The sequence below is a fragment of the Peromyscus leucopus genome, chromosome 22 (genome assembly GCF_004664715.2).
Source record: "Peromyscus leucopus breed LL Stock chromosome 22, UCI_PerLeu_2.1, whole genome shotgun sequence".
Taxonomy (NCBI): Eukaryota; Metazoa; Chordata; class Mammalia; order Rodentia; family Cricetidae; genus Peromyscus; species Peromyscus leucopus.
This window is the reverse complement of record NC_051081.1, coordinates 3,473,416-3,494,391: the sequence shown is the minus strand read 5'-3', so window position 1 is coordinate 3,494,391 and position 20,976 is coordinate 3,473,416. Positions and strand designations below refer to the sequence as shown.

Genomic DNA, 20,976 nt, shown 5'->3' with positions numbered 1-20,976 from the left:
GGCAAGCACCGCCTCCTACGTGCATTCACTGGCTGGCGTTCCTGACCCCTCGCCGAGTGCCCGCCCACTCAACCGGGAGCGCTTTCGCTAAGCCCCGCCCCCAGAGCCACGTGACTCGTCAGAGCCGTCACTCTCTTTCTGGAGCCGCCCCGCGAATCTGGAACTCACGCTTCATTGGGCCTCCCGTATTCTCGCGTGACTTCGAATTGCCCGCCCAGCTCCAGCAGCCCACAGTTTATTGAGCCCTATGGTCGTCAGTCACTCCGCGCCTCCCGCCCCCTGAGTCTTGCGGCACTCTGACTGGTCGCCCGGATCCACGGCCCACGATTGGTCGGCGCGGAGCGACAGTCGCATCCAACTGGCTGCCCCGCGCCGTCCGTCACGCCGGCGGCGGGAGGAGGTGGTGCCCCTCTTCCCCCCTCGTCGTCTTCCCAGCCGCTGGCTTCCCATCGTGCTCCGCGGCCGTGTGGAGCGAGGCCTTGTTCCCGCGTTGAGCCGCCGCCGCCGCCGCCTCCTCAGCTTGAAGCCTCCGCGCCAGGCCCGTCCGCGCCGCTCCATGTCGGACTACAGCACCGGAGGCCCCCCGCCCGGCCCGCCGCCGCCGGCAGGAGGCGGCGGAGGAGCCGCGGGTGCGGGAGGAGGCCCTCCGCCGGGCCCGCCGGGCGCGGGAGACCGGGGCGGCGGAGGCCCCGGCGGCGGCGGCCCGGGTGGAGGAGGCGCGTCCGGGGGCCCCTCGCAGCCTCCCGGTAGTGGCGGCCCGGGGATCCGCAAGGACGCCTTCGCCGACGCCGTGCAGCGGGCCCGCCAGGTGAGGAGGCCGCGAAGGCGCGTGCGCGCGCGGGGGAGGGGGCGGCGGCGCGCGCGGGGTCGCGGGAGGGTCACGTGGGCGGCGGGCTCTGGGCGGGGAGTCTGGGGCCGCCACGGTGTGAGGATGACCCTCTGGGTGCTTCGAGTTAGGGGTGCGCTAGGAGGGGGGTCCCCGAGAACCAGACTTTGCACTGGGCGATCCCGCTTAGGACACGAGGAATTGCAGCCTTGGGGATCTCCGAGACCCGTTCCTGAACTTGCATCAGGTCTCTCTTAGGAGGGTAGCAGCCTTGGCGTTCCCGGGAACCATTCCTGGGAAGATTCCTCTTAGGACCCACAAAGGTTGCAGTCTTGGTCAGTGTCCCCAAGAGTCACCCTCGAGCCTGCACTCAGCATTTCCATTCAGGAAACAAGAGCTGTATTCTGGGGGACCACTCCAGAGTCCGGGTGGGCTTCTGATTTGAAGAGGTCCTCTGGTTTTGCAGAGACCTGAGCTTGGGCATTATGAGGATGTCCCCAAGAACCACTCCTGGATCTGCAGTAGAGGACCCCTCTTAGGAGTCATGAAGACTTGCAGTCTGTTAGGGAACTGTTCTTAGGACTCATGAGGGCTTTGAATCTGAGGTCAGGGATGCTAGGAGACCCCTTCTTGGAACCCATGAGAGCTTGTAATCTTATTGCAGAAGTTGCATTCAAGGATGCTAGGAGACCACTATTGAGACACGTGAGGGCTCAGAATCGGGGGTTCCCAAGAGTGAGCACATACTTAGAAGGTGGAGACCCATCTTAGCACATGCTTGCACCCTCCAGAAGTTCCTTATAGGTAGAGGATCTTGCTTTACACACCTCTACTCCCGTTTCCAATCAGGACAGGTGCTCCAAACCATCCCATTTCTGTCCCTAGGAAGGGACAGATGGTGAGGGGTGGGGAGAAGCCCTTCCTCTCGGATCTGGATGGTAAAGAGAGGACCCTTTGTTGGAGAGCCTGGGCCTTGGAGTGAGATGGGAAGGCAGACACGGGAGCCTGCTCTTTACTGTTTGATTAGTTCAGAAGAATTGTCCGTCTCCCTTTGGGAACATGACTTGTTTTGTTGTCAGCATATAGAAGTGTCATGTGCTGGTGTGACCCAGCTCAGCTTTGCTCACAACTGGTCAGTTCTAAAAGTTAAATGGCCCAGGCTCACGATGGATGGTGGAGCCCAGGGGTTGTCCCAGGGCTAAGGACTGGTTCCTCCCGAGGTGGGAGGAACCTTTGGGTTACTGCTCTCCATTGTCGTCTTTGCCCTCCTCCAAGGTGGGGTGGGTTTAGCGTGCCTTTTTTCTGGTCATTCCCCACAATGCCTTGATTAAGGTGCAGCTCACCCTGGAGGTGGGTGCTGTCAGTTGGGCGCCACCACTGCCTGGCACACTTTTGGTTTTCATAGTGAAGTAGTTTGGATCCGGAATTCAGGATTTGGGGGTGTGTGTTTGCTGGCTTGGGGATAATGTGGAGATGCTCTCTGTGCACTTGGAACTCCATTGTGTCCCAAAGGGGCTTTTGTTTTGGTCATCTGGATGTCAGGTGCTTGAAGACAGAAGCTTGACAGAGGTATCTCAGGTTTGTTTTCTGTTGTTGTTGTTGTTGTTGAAGATGTCAAAGGTGAGAGACAGGAAAGTTGAAGTCCTGTTTGCTGCCCAGGCCACTTGTGGGAAGTGACCGAGGAATCCTGTCCTCCTGAGCTGCTATTTCCTTTGCACTTAGAATAGCCTGTGAGCACAAGTCTTGCCAGTAAGGGAGAACAGGGAGCCTGCAGTTCTTAGAAAACGTGGGAGACTTTCCTAAAAGCTCCCAGAGTGTTGATACCCAAACTCCTCCTGAAATCGGGGAGCCACTCCAGGCCAAGGCTAGGGGTGAACTTTAGGGTTGCTTGGGGGTGGTAGGTAACTCATCTGTACTTCCTACCTCACCCTAGATTGCAGCCAAAATCGGAGGTGATGCTGCTACCACCGTGAATAACAACACTCCCGATTTCAGTTTTGGGGGCCAAAAGAGACAGCTGGAAGATGGAGGTAACTCCTGGTGGTGGCGGTGGCTGGCTTTGACCCCAGAGGGAAGCCTGAGGCTGAGAGGAGCGCTTGGTCCCAGTGGGGCGCCAAGACAGGGGAGTCGCCCAGTTTTTTGTTCCATCTGCCACTCTGAGGTATCAGGTAGCTGAGAGAAGGGCAGGTGGATTGTGACGGGAAAGCTGTAGGTTCTTCCTGTGGGAGACTGACACAGGCAGGGCACAGCATCGCCAAGGGTGCTCCTAAGCAGGACACTTGTCCCCTGGGTAGGTCGGGCTGTAATCTGGAGGGATCCGTGATGTTTAATGGTCACATTGAAAGTAAACTTTGTCACTCTGGGGTGGTGAGTGACTTGGGCAAGTTCCTTTCTGGACCAGCACCTCCTAACCCTCCATCTCGACTGTCATGCGGGATGGTGGTGACTATGCCTGGAACATGCCGCACCAGCTTTGGGGTTGAGGCGGTGCGGGTGGGTGGTGTCGCATCTGACAGTCTCTCTCATCCACAGACCAGCCAGACAGCAAGAAACTGGCTTCCCAGGGAGACTGTAAGTCCGCTGGTGTGTGGGCACGGGGGCATTGGGAGCATTGGGTGTCCAGGAGGCCTGTGTGCAGTGGCTGAGAAGGTTTAAGGGTCCTCCAGCCTATGGCAATTGAAATAAAAGCCCTAGAGGCGGGCTTTCATAGGGAGAGGCCATGGTGCCCTCAGGATGAGATCTAGACATAGAACTATGCCGTGGGTACCATTTGCCTCTGGTGTAAGCAGGGGGCATCATGGGTTGGGGTTGTGGGGCCTAGGTAGGCACTAAGCCAGGCTTTGCTTTGAATTTCTCTCCCCAGCAATTGGTTCTCAACTGGGACCCATCCATCCTCCCCCCAGGTAAGCTGTTCCCTGGCCTCCTGCTGTCTCTGGTTTGGGGTCTGGCATGGAGGCATCTGTGGAGCCAGGGGGTGCTGGCAGGCTGGGGACATTGTGGCCATGGGAGAAACGTGGCTCCTCGCTGCCCTGCCTCTCCATCCCTTCCTTGGGCTGAGTGCTCAGAAGCACTGGTTAGGACTGATGAGATGCTCCCTGGATGGGTAGTCAGAGCCTGTGGGTGTCTGCTGCTGTCTGGCTGTCTCAGGTTGCCTGGGGTGAATCTGACCAGGTTGTTGGGACAGGCTACTGGTTTTCTTTGAACGAGCCTGTAGTTTCTTGAAATACAGTAGACACTGACTGGAGAATGAGATGAACTCTGTGATGAGCCCCTTTTTTACTGAAGTCTGGACTGTCAGTGTGGTATGGAAATGTCCAAGGTAGGGAAGCTGTAACTCAGCCAATAGAGCACTCAGTGTGGATTCCCTTCCCAGTACCCTGCTCAAATAAACAAAAACAAAACCCACAGGCAGGGCTGGAGAGATGGCTCAGCGGTTAGAGCACTGACTGCTCTTCCAGAGGACTTGGGTTCAATTCCCAGCACCCAATGGCCACTCACAACTGTCGTTATTCTAGTTCCAGGGCACCCAACACCCATGGCAAAACACCAGTGCACATAAAATTAAAAAGAAAAGAAAGAAAGGAAATTGTTCAGGCCAAGTGGTGCACACCTTTTAATCCCAGCGCTTGGGTAGTAGAGGCAGGCAGATCTCCGAGTTCGAGGCCAGCCTGGTCTACAGAGTTAGCTCTAGGACAGACAAGTCTACACAGAGAAACCCTGTCTCAAACAAAAAGACCACAGGCAAGGTGATGCCTCTCATCCTGGCACTTGGGAAGTAGAGGCAAGGGATCAGTTCAAAGCCAGCCTGAGCTGCATGGAACACGGTCTCCAAAACCAAATTCAAGTGCGCGTTCCTACCTGAGGAAATGGGACAGCCCATGCCACTTGTCGACAGGTATCCTCAGTCTTCACTCTGGCCCTGAAGCCGTTGCCCCTAGGTGGTTAGCAGCAGGGTGTGCAGAAGTCCCCGGGCTTCAGAGGGCCAGGACTTTATGTCCAGGAGAGCTGGGGTCTCTTCAGCTGGAGGCTGATGTCAGTGTCTCTTCCCACAGGACCTCAATGACAGAAGAGTATAGGGTCCCGGACGGCATGGTGGGCTTGAGTGAGTGTGGGTCCCTGTCACGAGGGTAGGGGCCAAGGGGCTTCTGTGTGGTAGTGTCCAAGGGGACTGCTGGTGGGGAGCCTTGGCCAGGGTGCCCCTCAGTCGGCCTTCACCTTTCTTCTTTTCTTCCCACCCAGTCATTGGCAGAGGTGGTGAGCAGATTAACAAAATCCAGCAGGACTCAGGCTGCAAAGTCCAGATCTCACCAGGTATGGCCCTCCATCTAAAGTTGCCTGAGACTGGTGCAGAGCCGGCTCCGCTGGGTGGGTGCTTCCTGCACCTGTGCACAGCACTGCCACCAACAACAGGTGCCACAGTGGCTGGCGCCCTCCTCTACTTTCTAGTTGTGTTGTATCTATTCTTTATGTGGGGGGCGCACCTGCCACAGCACCCGTGGAGGTCAGAGGTCAGCTCTGCTCAGCTGCTCTCAGGGTGACGGCCTGTATGTCTGTGCTGCTATGTGGCTCCCTCCATTAGGTGGGATCCAGAGATTGAACTCAGGTCATCAGAGTTGGCGATGAGCATCTTTGCTCCCTGACCATGTCCCTTAACCTTGTGAGGTGGCCTAGGGGAATGTGGACTTAGGCATGAAGGCTCCTCTCTCCAGGTGGCAGGCTCTGTGCCGTCACCTACAGTGTCATGGGATGCAGATTAGTGCCATAGAAAACAGAGTAGCAGTCAGCCTGGCTCTGAGACTGCCTGGATCTGCTCCACTCTTCCACAGGAGTGCTTTGGATTCTCCCTTCAGACTTGAGCCAGGGTCCTGGGTGCTGCTAGGGAGCCCCTGCACTGATTTCCGCAATCTCCCTCTCCCCCTCACCATCCTCTTGCCCTGACCTCATGGTGCTATGGTGATGGGGGTGTGGTGTTCTGTTAGTCTAGCTCCTGAGTTTCATCTTTCCCCATTGAGTTTTTTAAAAAGAGCCTTCTAGCTGGGTGGTGGCGGCAGCTTTAATCCTAGCACTTGGGAGGTGGATCTCAGTGAGTTCGAGGCCAGCCTAGTCTACAAAGCAAGTTCCAGGACCGCCAGGACTGTTATAAAGAGAAACCTTGTCTCAAAAAACAAAGCAAGCCAGGTGGTGGTGGCGCACGCCTTTAATCCCAGCACTCTGGAGGCAGAGGCAGGCGGATCTCTGAGTTCAAGGCCAGCCTGGGCTACAGAGTGAGATCCAGGAAAGGCACCAAAACTACACAGAGAAACCCTGTCTCGAAAAACCAAAAAAAAAAAAAAAAAAAAAAAAAAAAAGCAGCCTTCCAGGTGTCTCCTGGCAAGGGGTGAAATGATTTGTCAGAGAGGGTTGCCGGCTGTCCTGGAAGTGTGCTGTCCCTACAGAAGCCCTCTGGGCACTGAACCTTTCTTCTTCTCTACAGATAGTGGTGGCCTCCCTGAACGCAGTGTGTCCCTGACTGGAGCCCCTGAGTCTGTCCAGTAAGTTCCCAGCTGGGTCTCCTGTGGGAGTCAGTGGCACTCGTGTGTCCCTCCTACCTGACGTGTCCTGAGAGCTGGTGGATGAGTTGGCACCCCTCTCGATCCTGAACAGCCCCAGGTCCTTGGCACCCGCAGGATAGCTCCCCTGAGCTGAGTGTGCGCCATATGCACACTGAGTGGTCACCCTCTTCTCTCCTCAGGAAGGCGAAGATGATGCTAGATGACATTGTATCGAGAGGCCGTGGAGGACCCCCAGGACAGTTCCATGATAATGCCAATGGGGGTCAGAATGGCACAGTGCAAGAGATCATGATCCCTGCTGGCAAGGCTGGCCTGGTCATTGGCAAGGGTGGGGAGACCATCAAACAGCTGCAGGTGCGGGGCGGCACAGGCCAGAGCACTAGTCCCCACAGTCCCCAGCGGGCCTCTGCCAGAGCCCACTTCTGACAGGCATTTACCATTGCAGGAGCGTGCCGGGGTGAAGATGATTTTAATTCAGGATGGCTCCCAGAATACAAACGTGGACAAGCCACTGCGGATCATCGGGGACCCGTACAAAGTGCAGGTGAGTGCCCAGGCAGCGCGGTCTCCAGAAGGCTCCACTGTCAGGCCTGCCCTGGGGTCTTGCCTGACTGCTGCCAGCAGCAGCCTCTCCTTAGCCCTTCAGCCTCTTTTCCTGGGGTGAACAGCTCTCAGGAATGTGGGGGATGCCCACAGGTGGTGGGTGCTGGGGCAGTACACTTACTTGTGCTCACTGTCCAGTGTGGTGTGTTTACAGCAAGCCTGTGAAATGGTGATGGACATCCTCCGAGAACGTGACCAGGGTGGCTTTGGGGACCGCAATGAGTACGGATCTCGAGTTGGTGGAGGCATTGATGTGAGTGCAAGCACTCCAGATAGATGGGCAGCAGGAACAGGGTAGAACTAGGGGCACACCAGGTGACCCTGTGCCTCCTGGCTTCCTAGGTACCTGTACCCCGGCATTCAGTTGGTGTAGTCATTGGCCGGAGTGGAGAGATGATCAAGAAGATCCAGAATGACGCCGGCGTTCGCATCCAGTTCAAGCAAGGTCAGGGGCGGGTGCCACTTTGGCCCAGGCACTGCCGTTGCCCCCACCTCTGGCAGGCCCTCAGAGCCTGCAGAAAGCTGATAGCCAGTTCCTGTCAGTTGCTTTTTAGAAACCATTGTCTCCCCAAGCTTAGCTAGTTCTGTGGACCCCAAAGGTGGGAGGACACTCACGCTGCCGCTCTGAGGGGGTGGGGGCATGTTGTGGGAAACAAGCTGCCTGTTTGCCCGCCCACATGTCAGCAGCAGGTCAGGGGACCTGGTCTCCAACTGAGGCACAGTCCGGGAGCTTGGCTTTGCTTTAAGTAACTGTTTCTTGGTGTGGATGTCAGATGACGGGACAGGCCCCGAGAAGATTGCTCACATCATGGGGCCCCCAGATCGGTGTGAGCATGCAGCCCGGATCATCAATGACCTCCTCCAGAGTCTTCGGAGTGGGCCCCCAGGTCCTCCAGGGGCACCTGGCATGCCCCCTGGGGGTAGGGGCCGGGGCCGAGGCCAAGGCAACTGGGGCCCTCCTGGAGGGGAGATGACCTTCTCCATTCCTACCCACAAGTGTGGGTTGGTCATTGGCCGAGGTGAGTCCCCTCACTCTGCCCTTCCCCTGCCTGGTTTTGCGCTTGCCAGCCCTTCACTAGCTGTGATCCCACAGGTGGTGAGAACGTGAAGGCCATCAACCAGCAGACAGGCGCCTTTGTGGAGATATCTCGGCAGCTGCCACCCAATGGGGACCCCAACTTCAAGTTGTTCGTCATCCGGGGCTCACCCCAGCAGATTGACCATGCAAAGCAGCTCATTGAAGAGAAGATAGAGGTGAGTTAGTTCCCTGGGGTGCTGGTGAAGGTGCCCCTCCCCCTTGGTCAGCTCACCGCAGCTGCCACTTTTTCCCTCAGGGTCCCCTCTGCCCAGTTGGACCGGGCCCTGGAGGACCAGGCCCTGCTGGACCTATGGGGCCTTTCAACCCTGGACCCTTCAACCAGGGGCCCCCGGGAGCACCCCCACAGTGAGTATTCCTTGGCTTGCCGCTGGTCTGTCTCAGCCCCGGCCCTAAGCACAGGAGGCGCTGTGTTGAGTCTGTGGGTCTCCGTCCTGTGTGTCAGCCCAGCCCTACATGTTGCTAGGGGCTTCCATTCCCACGCTCCTGAGCGGCTCTCCTGACTCCCTCTCCTCTCCTGCAGTGCCGGTGGCCCCCCTCCTCACCAGTACCCGCCTCAGGGCTGGGGCAATACCTACCCCCAGTGGCAACCGCCTGCCCCCCACGACCCAAGTAAGTGTCGGCACCACATAGGCAGTTGGGGGGTGACCCCGGGCCAACTGCTGTGCCCTCCCTCAACCGACATGTCTTCCTGTAGACAAAGCTGCCGCAGCGGCTGCAGACCCCAATGCTGCCTGGGCCGCCTACTACTCCCACTACTACCAGCAACCCCCAGGTCCTGTGCCAGGCCCTGCCCCAGCCCCCGCAGCCCCACCTGCGCAGGGGGAGCCCCCCCAGCCCCCACCCACTGGCCAGTCGGACTACACCAAGGCCTGGGAAGAGTATTACAAGAAAATTGGTAAGTTCAGTGCCAGGGAGCAGTGGGGTGTCCCACACAGGGTCAGCGCCCTAACACCCGGTTCCTCAGGCCAGCAGCCCCAGCAGCCCGGAGCACCCCCCCAGCAGGACTACACCAAGGCCTGGGAGGAGTACTACAAGAAGCAAGGTAAGCTGCTGGGGGCCGGGGGGTCGGGGGTGGGGGGGCTTGCTGGCGGCGGGAGTGGCCGCTTGTGCAGCAGCTCATTGTCCTCTGCCCACAGCGCAAGTGGCCACGGGTGGGGGTCCTGGAGCACCCCCTGGCTCTCAGCCCGACTACAGTGCTGCCTGGGCGGAGTATTACAGACAGCAGGCCGCTTACTACGGACAGACCCCAGGCCCTGGTGGCCCGCAGCCACCTCCCACCCAGCAGGGACAGCAGCAGGCAAGTGGGAACTGCCACCCTCCTCCTCCTCCTTTCTCCTTCCAACCCCCGGCCACCGTCCATCCTGCCTTAGTGGGTAGCGCCGGAAACCCTTTCCCCTGCGGGGTGTGCCCTTGATGCCAGCCTCGGGCGTGTGGCCAGAGTCTCCCGGAGCCCCACAGCCCCGCCGCTGGGAAGCGCCCGCTGGGTGCAGAGGCTCACGGAAGAGGCTCCTCCGGCAGCTGCTGTTGGTGCAACGTTGTCGGGTGCTGGGGGCACCGGCCGAAAAGGTGGAACTCTGAACTGCTGGGGTGTCCCGGGTGGGGGCAGGAAGTGGGGACTGCGCTGAGCGCCACGCCGGTTGCTGAACCCGCTCGCTCAAAATCTGGCCACTTGGGAAGAAAATGTCTATTTTTTTTCCCCTTCTCAGCATCACTATTTTGGGTTTTGTTCTTTTTTATTCTTTTATTTTTTTAAAACCACCATCTTTATCCCCCATGTCCAAGTAACTGCGTGTTGCAGGCGGCCCTGGCTCTGCTGGGATGGAAGGGAGCCCATTGAGGGGACTGGGCCCTCCCTGCCCGGCGAGGCCACCTCTTGTGCACTTGCCTCTGTGTCCTGGTCTTGTCTGTGAAGTGGGCATGACGATCGTTGCCACCTTCCAACCTACCTCACAGGGGTGTTGTGGGGACACCGTGATCTGAATGTTGTGACGCCGCCGAGCCGCCCGCCGCCTCCTCCCTCCTCTGCCCCTCCCCCACCCTGGCACTTCTTCCTTGTGCGCCCCTTCCATGCCTCTGGCTTCTTCTGCTGCAGACCCCCCTTCTCCTCTTCCTCCTCCTCCTGCTTCTCCTCCACCAAGGAGCAGTCTGACTTCAGCGGAGTCCCCAAGACAGACAGTCACAGCCCCTGCCTGGCCTGTGCAGGCTTGGGCCCGGCCTCCTGGCCCGCTGCCTGAGTGGCAGCCTCTTGCAGCCCAGCCGCCCCCTGCCATGACTGTCCCTGTCTCTCCCTCTCCGCAGGCAATTGAAGCAAATGGATATGAACTTCATCTGTGAACATATTTTCCCTCCATTTTTGTTCCATTTGGGGGCTTCTTTTATTGGTTTCTATATTTGATTGGTTTGGTGAGAGAGCAACGGCCGCCTGGGGTGGAGGGGTCCCCCTCATGCTGAGGCAGTCCCTCTCTCATTCTGTGTCTCACATCTTTTTCCTTCCAAAATCGGGATCCTTCATGTTGAGCCAGCCTTAGAAAATAGCGAGAATTTAACCTCTGCCAAAAAAAAAAAAAAAAAAGTTTAAAAATTAAATCACAAAGAGCAGAACAAACCTATAAAGTGATATATATATAGAAATATATAAATCTCTATCCCCGCCTCTGAGCCCACCCTCTGAGGGAAGCGGTTCACTTCCTCCCTACTGCCCGGGGCCCTATTCTTGTTTTTAAATAAACTTTTTAAAAGGAAAGAAAGTCACTCTTGCTATCTCTTTTTTTCGTGTTTTTTTTTTTTTTTTTAGTTAGAGTTGGAACATTCCTTGGACCAGGTGTGGGTGTCGCAGGCCCCTCCTGCCCTGCCCATCTCTCTGTCTCCCCCTCTCTGCCCTTTCTCTCTCTCCCCCCTGCTCTTCCCTGGCTCCACCCTATACCCACCCCAACCCCAGGACTGGCCTGGTACGTTGTCATCTGTTAAAGATGAGATAAACTGAGAAAAAAAATGAGAACAAAACAAAAAAAAATTGTATGGCAGTTTTTACTTTTTATCGCTCGTTTTTAACTTCACAAATAAATGGTAACAAAACCTCCCCGTGTCTTGCTGGCTGCCGTCTGTCTGTCTCCCACCCTTCAAGTTATCTTCTGAAGCAGATGACCTGTGTAGATGTTGTGAACATAACCCTGGTGGTGGTGTCTGGAGGTGAACAGCTTCTTGCGGGGATTTTGTCTTTGTTTTTTAGGAGGCAGTCTGCAGGCGAGTTTTCCTAACCTCCTTTTCAGTACACGGGTTGTGCTTGTAGAGGAAGCAGGATGAGCGGGGCAGAGAGGATGGAGTGCTGTTCAGTCCCCTTCCTTGTGGGAAGCCTGCCCAGCTGTCTGCACTCTCCCTCTGGGAGCTGGGAAAGCAGGCACCGAGGAGGATCCCCGGGGCCACGTTCCCATGGATGTGGCTGCACTTGTCACTAAGGTTGCCTTGTGCAAGCATCCCATTGGGCACGGGCTTGACTTGCACACCTATGGCCGCTCCCTGCCTCCTCCCTGCAGACTGTCAGTGAGCGAGCAGCACTGGTCAAAACTGCATGGCTAACACTGAAGTAGAGCTAAGCCTGGGTGAGGGATGCCCAGGGCACTAGAAGTTACTTGGGATGCTTGGCATCCTGAGGCAGTGCCAGCCTGTGAAATTACCTTTTGTGATCAAAGTCAAGGCCAGGAGGATGGCAGGTGAAAGAGCTGGCCCCAAAGTCAGGTGCAGTGGCTCCTCTAACCCCAGCCAGACGGGGAGGGGCCACAGCATCAGGAACAAAAGAACCCATTCCCCAAAGCTGCCCTCAGACCACCTGCAAACAAACCCTGGCACCTACAAAAATGACCAGGGTCCACGTGACGCAGTGACAGCTACCATCTCTAGGTAGGTAGTTCCTCTCTGACCGTGTTAGCTGCCTGTCTGCCCACAAAGGGGCCCTGTTAGCACCAAGGTCTCACCTCACAGGCCTGGGTCCTGTGTGCTGTGGGGTGTGGGGTAGGCCGGACATCGGCCCCTCACTGCAGACTGTCAATGACTGAGCAGCACTTGGTAAAAATGCTCTCAGGGGTTTCTTCAGCCAAGATCTAGGGGAGAGGAAGCCGTGGGGTCAAGGGTGCAGTCCATGGTAAGTTCCCATAACCCCTTTGAGGCAAGCCCTGATGTGAGAGCAGGTTTGCAGCCTGGGTGACAGCAATGGGTATGGGGGGGGGGCGGTGGAGACTCCATGGGTCCAGGGAGCAGGAGAAGGCAGTCTCCCATGCTTGTTCCCCAGTCCCTTATCTCATAGACCCTTGGGCTGACACTAACTCTACCCCAGCACGTGCTGAGCCAGACGTGTGGGCAGCACCAGACTTCACAGCTACTCGGGTGGCAGCATTGGGCACCCCATTGTAGCTTTGGGGAACTGTGAGCGCATCCTGTGGCTCACACCTGTCAGTGCCCAGAAGACTGATGTTGATTATGTGAGTTCTAGGCCAGCCTGGGCTGCATGAGGCCTGTCAGAATTCCCTCATTACAAACGGGGGGGGCGGGGGGGGCCGCCGCACGTGAGTGGCAGATGCAGGCTGGCCCCAGGGGCCCCCTGCCAGGCACGCACATTCCGCAGAAGGTTCTTTTGCTGGTAGAAGGTCAGGACAGGCTCACACAGGGTGTAGTGTGTCTCCAGACGCTTGCGGATGGCTGGCTCCGAATCATCGGCTCGGTGCTCCACCTGTCCACGGCGCAGGACCCTCCGCACCATCGTTTCCATGGAGCAGTCAAACCCCATGACTATGTTGGGGGCCCTGCCCACCTAGGCAGTAACCAACAGGACAGGGTGAGGAGAGGGTGCTTGCACAGATTCCCAAGAGACCATGAGCCTGGAGGGAGGAGAGGGAGAGAGGCTAAGAACTGAACTTCAGTTCTCTGCAGACAGCACTATACACGTTTAAAAAACGTTTTTGGTGGGGCGGTGGTGGCACACACCTTTAATCCCAGCACCTGGGAGGCAGAGGCACATGAATCTCTGAGTTGGAGGACAGCCTGATCTACAGAGCGAGTTCCAGGACAACCAGGGCTACACAAGGAAACCCAGTTTTGGGGGGAGGAGAAAAAACAACCCCCCCCCTTTTTTTGAGACAGGAGCCTTCCTGCTTCTGCCTCCCCAGGGCTGGGGTTGAAAGTGAATGCCACCATGCTTGGCCCAAAACACTCTTGACTGCTGAGCTGAGCCATCTCTGCAGCCTGCAACCTTGATTGATTGATTGATTGATTGATTGATTGATTGATTGATTGATTTATGAGTGTCTCACTGGCCTAAAACTTTGCAAGAATAGAACGTGCTCTCAACCTCTGAGCCACCTCTCCAGCCCCACACACAGGGGTTTTTTTGGTTTTTTTGGAGACAGGGTTTCTCTGTGTAGCTTTGGCACCTTTCCTGGAACTCACTCTGTAGCCCAGGCTGGCCTCATTTTTTTTTTTTAATTTATTTATTATGTATATAGTATGCCTGCAGGCCAGAAGAGGGCACCAGATCTCATTATTGATGGTTGTGAGCCACTATATGGTTGCTGGGAATTGAACTCAGGACCTCTGGAAGAGCAACCAGTGCTCTTAACCTCTGAGCCATCTCTCCAGCCCCACACACAGGTTTTTAATGTGGGCTCTGGGCATGGAACTCAGGCCTGCACACTTGTAAGGCTAGCACTTGGTTTGCTTTTGGAGACGGGCTCATGTCACCCTAGCTGATATGGACCTCTGATCCTGCTTCCAATGCCAGGTGGTGAAATCACAGGCGTGCACAGCCACACTGGGTTTGTTCTTTTTCATTTACTGTTATTCCTTTAATTACTTATTTTGTGACAGGATCATTTTATAGACTCAAAGCTGGTGCTGAATGTACATTCCTCCTGCCTCTGCCTCCTGAGTGCTGATATCATAAAGCCTCTTATTGAGTTATTCCAGTTTGCTTTTTTTCTTTTTAGATAGGGTCTCACTATATAGCCCCGGAACTGGCCATGGAGACCAGGCTTTCCTCGAATTCAGATCCACCTACCTCTGTTCCCCCAGGTGCTGGGGTTGAATGTGTGCTACCTCACCTAGCCGTTTGGGTTTTTGTGTTTGTTTTGTTTCTTTTCTTTTGGACAGGGTCTCATGAAGCTCAAGCTTCCCTTGAACTCCCTATGTACCTAGGGTGACCCTGAACCCCATTCATCCTCTCCACTTCCCCAGTTCAGTGCTGGGATGACAGGTGTGCACCCCAGGCCTGCTTTCTTGCTTCCCACAGGGACAGGGACACCACCAAGGTGATTTATCTTCTACACATCCTTGAGCTGACACTAATGAAATGTCTTTTTTTTCAAGACAGGGTTTCTCTGTGTAGTCCTAACTGTCCTGGGACTCGCTTTGTAGACCAGGCTGGCCTCAAACTCACAAAGATCTGCCTGCCTCTGCTTCCCAAGTGCTGGAATTAAAGGCGTGTGCCACCACTGCCCAGCCAGGGGGTTCATTTTTTTTTCCAGGGGGAGGGGGGATTTGTTTGTTTATTTCTTTTTTGTTTTATTTCTTTTTTTTAAACATAAAAACAGGTTATAATTCAAAAGTCCAGGGTTATTTTAAACAGTAAAATATTTTCTCTGTAGAAAATAGTAAAAATGATAACATTTCCCAATAAGCCCTTTTAAGCCCAATGATAGCTGAACTATTTATATAAATATTGATTAGATTCCAGGATACAGAAGAGACCTATCTTCATCTGTTCAGAGAGCTATGTTTTACTTAAGTTGTGTAAGTGAGATTCCTATTCATCTTCCCCTTCACTGTTTGATTTACGGCAGACATTTTTCTATAGGCTAATCCATAATCTAAAAAGATTTTAGCCTCCCCTCCTGAAAGTACGGCCAGCATTTTCTTTCATCAGCTTGATAAGGCACAAATTCTTATCCTAATAGTGAAATGTTTCACTAAAGCTTGCCCAGTTATTGGGCAAACCCAAAACTTCCTTTTTTTTTTTTTTTTTTTTTTTTTTTTGGCTTTTTGAGACAGGGTTTTTCTGTGTAGCTTTGCACCTTTCCTGGAACTCTCTCTGTAGCCCAGGCTGGCCTCGAACTCACAGACATCCGCCTGCCTCTGCCTCCGCCTCCCGAGTGCTGGGATTAAAGGCGTGCGCCACCGCCCAGCCAGAGGTTTTATTTCTACACAGGCCCTGGGGATGGAGCGCAGGGCTTGGAATATCGGAAGCCAGTGCTCTGCCCTCCAAGCCCAGCTCCTCCCAACCAAAGGCTTGATTTGCAGTGGTGGGCACTGCATGTGCAGAGTGCGTAAGACAAATATGGAAAAGGGTGAGGTTCTCTCTGCCCCCGTCCCTCCACTGGCCCCTCCCTGTAGGCAATGAAGTCACCTGCTGCCCAGACTTCTGACAGTCATGGCACCTGCATGTATGGTTCTGGTAATTCATCCTTTTTCTTCCTTCCTTCCTTCCTTCCTTCCTTCCTTCCTTCCTTCCTTCCTTCCTTCCTTCCTTCCTTCCTTCCTTCCTTCCCTCCCTCCCTCCCTCCCTCCCTCCCTCCCTCCCTCCCTTCCTCCCCACCCTCCCTCCCTCCCTCCCTCCCTCCCCACCCTCCCACCCTCCCTCCCCACCCTCCCACCCTCCCTCCCTCCCTCCCTCGCTCCTTCCTTCCTTCCTTTTACTGTTATTGGAAGGAGGGGGAGGCATGTGTGGGAGTCAGATGGCAACATGGTGAAGTTTGTTTTCCAACTTTACGTGGATTCCAGGGAGAGAACTTGGATTGTCAGGCTTGGTGACAAGCACTTCCCCTGCTGAGACATCTCACTGGTCCCTCTTCATCGTTTTTTAAAATATTTGTTTAAACCCATGTGTATGTGTGTGTGCTGTGCATGAGTGCTGGAACCCACAGAGGCCAGAGGCGTGAGGTGCCCTGGAGCTGGAGTTGCAGGCGGTTGAGAGCCACCTGCAGTGGGTGCTGGGAACTGAGCTCAGGTCCTCTAAAAGATCATTGAGTACTCTTAACTACTGAGCCATCTTTCCAGCCAAAATCTCTACTTCCTCCCTCTTCTTTCTCTCTTACTTTGAGATAGGGAGTCTTCTCCGTGTAGCCCTGGATGTCCTACAATTTTGTAGACTGAGCTGGCCTCAAACTCAAGAGATCCACCTGCCTCTGCCTCCGAGTGATAGGATTAAAGGCATTGCCACCACTTGGCAAGAAATCTATGCTTAAGGCACATTTCCCAGTTCTCAGGGGGGGGGGATTCTAGGCGGGGCTTCACCCTGACCACGCCCCCAGCCCCTCACTGGGGGATTCTAGGCAGGGCTCCACCCTGACCACGCCCCCAGCCCCTCACTGGGGATTCTAGGCGGGGCTCCACCCTGACCACACCCCCAGCCCCTCACTAGGGGATTCAGGGGATGTTAGAGCACCACCAGGCTTCATTCTTAAGTCTTTAAGACAAAGATTTGCTGGGCGATGGCTGTGCACGCCTTTAATCCCAGCACTTGGGAGGCAGAGCCAGGCGGATCTCTGTGAGTTCGAGGCCAGCCTGGTCTACAAAGTGAGTTCCAGGAAAGGCGAAAAGCTACACAGAGAAACCCTCTCTCGAAAAACCAAAAAAAAAAAAAAAAAGACAAATTATTCTGTGTGTATTATAGAGTGCACTCATGTACAGTGCATAGTTAGGGCTCAGTGGTAGCGTACTTGTTCTTGGAGAGGACCGGGTTTGATTCCAGCATTCACCTGATGGCTCACAACCATTCTAAGTCCAGATCCAGGGAACCCAACACCATCTTCAGACCTAAATCTCAAAGGGGGCCAGCCAGCCATATCTGTGGTGGACATTCAGACATGCAAGCAAAACACTTATATGCATAAATTTAAATATCTAAAAACAAAAAAGGAATTAACTTTTACCTGTCCAGTCAACAGCTTGTTGTGATGATGCACGCCTGTGTCCCTAGCGTTCAGTGGGCCTAGACAGGACTGCAGGGACTTCCAGGCCAGCCTGGCGACACAGAGAGGCACTGTCTCCAGAAACAGCAAAAGCAAACACAAGCCAGCTGGACAGTGCTGTCCCACTGTCAACCCAGCACTGGGAGGCGGAGGCAGGACATCAACACCAAGAGCATCCTTGGGTAGAGAGCTGGAGTCTGCATGAGACACCCTGACTCCCAGCCCACAGTTCCCTTTGGGTTACACAGTTTCACATTTTAAGCACTTGTGACCGATATTTAAACAAGGGGGCGGGGAGTCGCTGCTTCTGCTGCCCAGCTCCCAGCTTCTCATAAAACCACTGGCTTGGTAACGCAGGCCTGCACGTCCGTCCCCATGGCAACAGCGGTGGGAATGCTTCCTGAGCCCATTGGCAACACTGCATGGATAAACTCACCCTCTAGAATCTTCCATCAGCTCTCACCATCAGCACCCCTGTTTTTTGTACACGTGTTTGTGAGTGTGGAGGCCAGCAGTACCTTCCCCTGGTTCCCCACCTTAGTTTTTTGTTTGTTTGGTTTTTTTTTAATATTAAAAAAATATATTTTTTAATGTGTATGAGCCAGGTGGTGGTGACGCACGCCTTTAATCCCAGCACTCGGGAGGCAGAGGCAGGTGGATCTCTGAGTTCAAGGCCAACCTGGTCTACAGAGCGAGTTCCAGGACAGCCAGCGGTACACAGAGAAAGCCTGTCTCGAAAAACAAACAAACAAAAAGTGTGTATGTGTGTAAGCTTTTGCCTGGGTGAGTTTATGTGTACCATAGACACACAGAAGCCTGTAGCGGACAGAAGAGGGCATGGGATTCCCTGAAACTGGAGTTACAGGTGGTTGTGAGCCACAATGTGGGCGCTGGGAACTGAACAGTCCGCGATCTTAACCGCTGAGCTCCTCACCAGCCCCTGTTTTGTTCAATTTTTAATGTTTGTTTGAGACAGCTGAACTCAACATGTAGCCCAGGCTGGCCTGGAAATCATAATCCTCCTGCCTCACAGGCTCCCGGTGCTGGGCTGACAGGCCTGTGCCTCCAAGCGCTGTTTCTAATCCTTACAGCGCATGTGCAGGCCGAGGTAGGGGTGGGGGGCGGGGGCGCAGGGCGGGCAGAGGGCTCGCCCAGCACGCAGCCCTGGGTTCCACCCTGGGCACATAACCAGGTGTGGTGGCATAGGCCTGCCATCCTGGCACCCCAAAGGCAGAGGCAGGAAGGTTAGGACTTCAAGGTCAGCCTATCCTAGTTATGAGTTTGAGACCGGCCTGGGCCTGAAGGAAGGAAGGTCTCCCAGCTCAGGCTCTCACCCATCATCCACTAAGGCTTTAAGGGGAGTTGGGAGAGGGGTAGTCTGGAACCTGCACGCAGGCACACACACCAAGGACACTGTCGGGTGGGGCACTCACAATCCGCTCAAACTCTTTGGCCTGTTCCAGCTCTCTGGGGAAGCCATCGATGAGGAAGCCGCGGCTCTCCGGACGCGACAGCAGGTTGTCACTGATCATGTCTAGAATGAGACCCTGGGAAGGAAAGGGCACTGACTCAGGACTCAGTGCCCGGGACCCACCACCCCGGAGGGCCAGGTGCTAGAAGGTCATTCGGTTTGGACCTCCCGTGGGACAGAAGCAGGACCCAGCAGCGCCTGACTCAGTGACTTCCTTTCTGCTTGTAGGCTTTTCGTTTTCGTTTTGTTTTTGTTTTTTTTTTTGAAAGAGGGCCTCTCTGTGCAGCCCTTAGAATTCTTAGTGTCTTAGAATTCATAGACCAGGCTGGCCTCAGACTCACAGAGACCCGACTGCCTCTGCCTCCCAAATCTGCGATTAGAGGAGTGTGCCACCGCGGGGCTCTAGGCTGGACTCTTAAAAAAGTTTATTCGATCTTGTTGGATGGTGGTGGTGCACTCAGAGGCAGAGGCAGGAGGATCTCTGTGAGTTCTAGACCAGCCTGGGCTACAGAGTGAGTTCCAGGACAGCCAAGGGCTACACAGAGAAACCCTGTCTCGAAAAAAGAAAACACACGTGCGCACATACACACACACTCACACACACGTTTATTATACCTCTATTATTTGTCTAGTTGTGGAGGGTGGTGCATGTGCCGCAGCAGGTGTGGGGCCGGAGGCGCACCTGCAGCAGTCAGTTCTCTCCATCACAGAGGCCCCAGAGACTGACTAGGGTGTCAGGCTGCGCTGCCAGTGCCTTCCCCAAGGTTCGGTCTCTCCGGTCCTTGGCATGTGGTCACAGACACCACCAAACTCCTTCTCCTGAGTGCTGGGTTTCCCAGGATGCACCAAGTTTCTGCCGTGCTGGGGATGGGGCCCAGGACTGTGCATGCTAGATGAGTACTCTACCAAATGACCTCCACCACTGCCCTCACTGGGACCTTTTCGGGGTAAAGTTTTATTTGTATGAGTGTTTGCCTACATGGATGACTGTGCGTGTATGCAGAGCCCTCAGAGGCCCAAAGAGTTGCCGTGTGGGTGCTGGGAACCAAACCCAGATCGATCGATCGAGGGCCGGAGCAGCAGGTGCCCTTAACCGGCCCCACCTCACAGCCTTCTCATGAGTGTGAGCAGGACGAGGCGGTGGCCCGGCCAGGACACCCTGGCTCCCTGGGGACTCGGTCCTGGCCTGCCTCCTCTCCCGTGAACTCTCACCGTGGGCACCAGGCGTCCCTGCTGCATGATGTCCCGGATCTGGCGGCCCCGCGGGGTCCTCCTCTGAGCCTCCTCCCGCAGCAGCTGGCCCAGCCCCACGTGGCAGAAGCCGTACTTGCTGGCCATGTTTCTGCACTGGGTGCCTTTCCCACAGCCAGGGCCGCCCACCACGAAGATGATCAGGGGGGACTTCAGGACATCTAGGTTCAGGAAAGACACAGTGGGTCCTAGTGCGTGTCTTTAGGGTACCCTGGTCTCGCATCCAAGGATCCCACTGCTGGGATTCTCTTGAGCCGTGTGCACAGACCTCCTTGGAGCACCTCAGTAACTCCACCGCCCCATTTTACAGATAACGAAGGGGAAAAGCCCTCAAAGTCAGCCAGCCGCACTCACTCTGCTCCGCCCACCGTGCGGTCCTGTTCCTCCTGCCTGCTGGTGCCTCCAGTCATACCTCCCGCACGTTGGGGTAAAGCCTCTGCCCTTTCCTCTCCCTGCCTCAGACCCCCGTGTCTTCCGTCGTCAGCCCTGGCTCTCCCTCCCTTTCAACTCGCTTTGGTCCTCCTAGCCAGCCTCTGTAAGGCAGGGCGCACGGCCCCGGATGGTGAAGAAATGAATGTCTCAGCTACCACGCACGTCTGTGGGCTCAGCAGTTTATGGTTCAGTGTCTGCGTCTCCCCTGGCCCTCCGCTTAACCAACTCCTGGGCGTCCCGCGGGCCGCCTGTCTCCGAGACCTTCCTCTAAAGCCGTAATTTCCATTTTCGGAGACTGGCTCCACTACTCGTCATCGTCCACGGTGGGGCTGCGCAGCTGCGTTCCCGCCGTGCTGGGCTGGTGTGCGCACCCCGACAGTGGGGATGCCTGGCCCCACGCCCCCTCCCGTTAGCCCAGTAAACCCACGTTACCCTTCTCCTGCGGCCTCAGAGCTCTGCCCATCTGGGGCAGCGTGGACTCGCACAGACCCATCCCGCCCGCATGCCGGGGGACGCGGGGACCCGGTCCCCGCCCGGCCCCGATCCCCCGGGCTCCACTCTACGTCACAAGGGGCTCATTTTTTTGCAAGATGCCCGGGATTTCCCAGGCACCGGGGCGCAGAGGAAACGGAACCCCAGGCCCCGCCCGGGAGCAGCCCGGGAATCCTCCCGCGGAGCCCGCCTCGGTTGCTACGGCAACGCGGCCTCCGCGCCCGCTTCCCGAGCCCGCCGACGCATGCGCAAGAGTGCCGAGGACGCGCCCGCCAGAAGACTCCGTTCCCACCCTA

At 55.8% G+C, this 20,976-nt stretch overlaps 2 protein-coding genes across 3 annotated transcripts; one reads left to right on the top strand and one right to left on the bottom strand.

Moving 5' to 3' along the window:
* The first annotated feature begins 412 nt into the window (after positions 1–412).
* Positions 413–11,159, top strand: LOC114687906 (KH-type splicing regulatory protein). The gene is made up of 18 exons (XM_028862527.2): positions 413–808; positions 2,760–2,856; positions 3,359–3,397; positions 3,690–3,729; positions 4,879–4,928; positions 5,066–5,137; positions 6,300–6,357; positions 6,558–6,732; positions 6,824–6,922; positions 7,136–7,234; positions 7,324–7,426; positions 7,755–8,000; positions 8,075–8,235; positions 8,316–8,425; positions 8,601–8,689; positions 8,775–8,975; positions 9,045–9,122; positions 9,217–11,159. The coding sequence occupies exons 1-18, from the start codon at positions 557–559 to the stop codon at positions 9,492–9,494; spliced, it is 2,247 nt and encodes a 748-aa protein (XP_028718360.1). The 5' UTR covers positions 413–556; the 3' UTR covers positions 9,495–11,159.
* Positions 10,195–20,945, bottom strand: LOC114687909 (adenylate kinase isoenzyme 1). Of its 2 annotated transcripts, XM_028862532.2 has the most exons (6): positions 20,621–20,945; positions 19,718–19,917; positions 18,468–18,581; positions 12,690–12,884; positions 12,052–12,177; positions 10,543–10,629 (listed from the first exon to the last, which is right to left on the bottom strand). In XM_028862532.2, the coding sequence occupies exons 1-5, from the start codon at positions 20,679–20,681 to the stop codon at positions 12,109–12,111; spliced, it is 639 nt and encodes a 212-aa protein (XP_028718365.1). In that variant the 5' UTR covers positions 20,682–20,945; the 3' UTR covers positions 10,543–10,629; positions 12,052–12,108. The 2 variants fall into 2 exon arrangements, with proteins under 2 accessions (XP_037053751.1, XP_028718365.1); XM_037197856.1 differs by lacking the exon at positions 12,052–12,177 and having other exon boundaries at positions 10,195–10,629.
* Between the last annotated feature and the right edge of the window lie 31 nt (positions 20,946–20,976).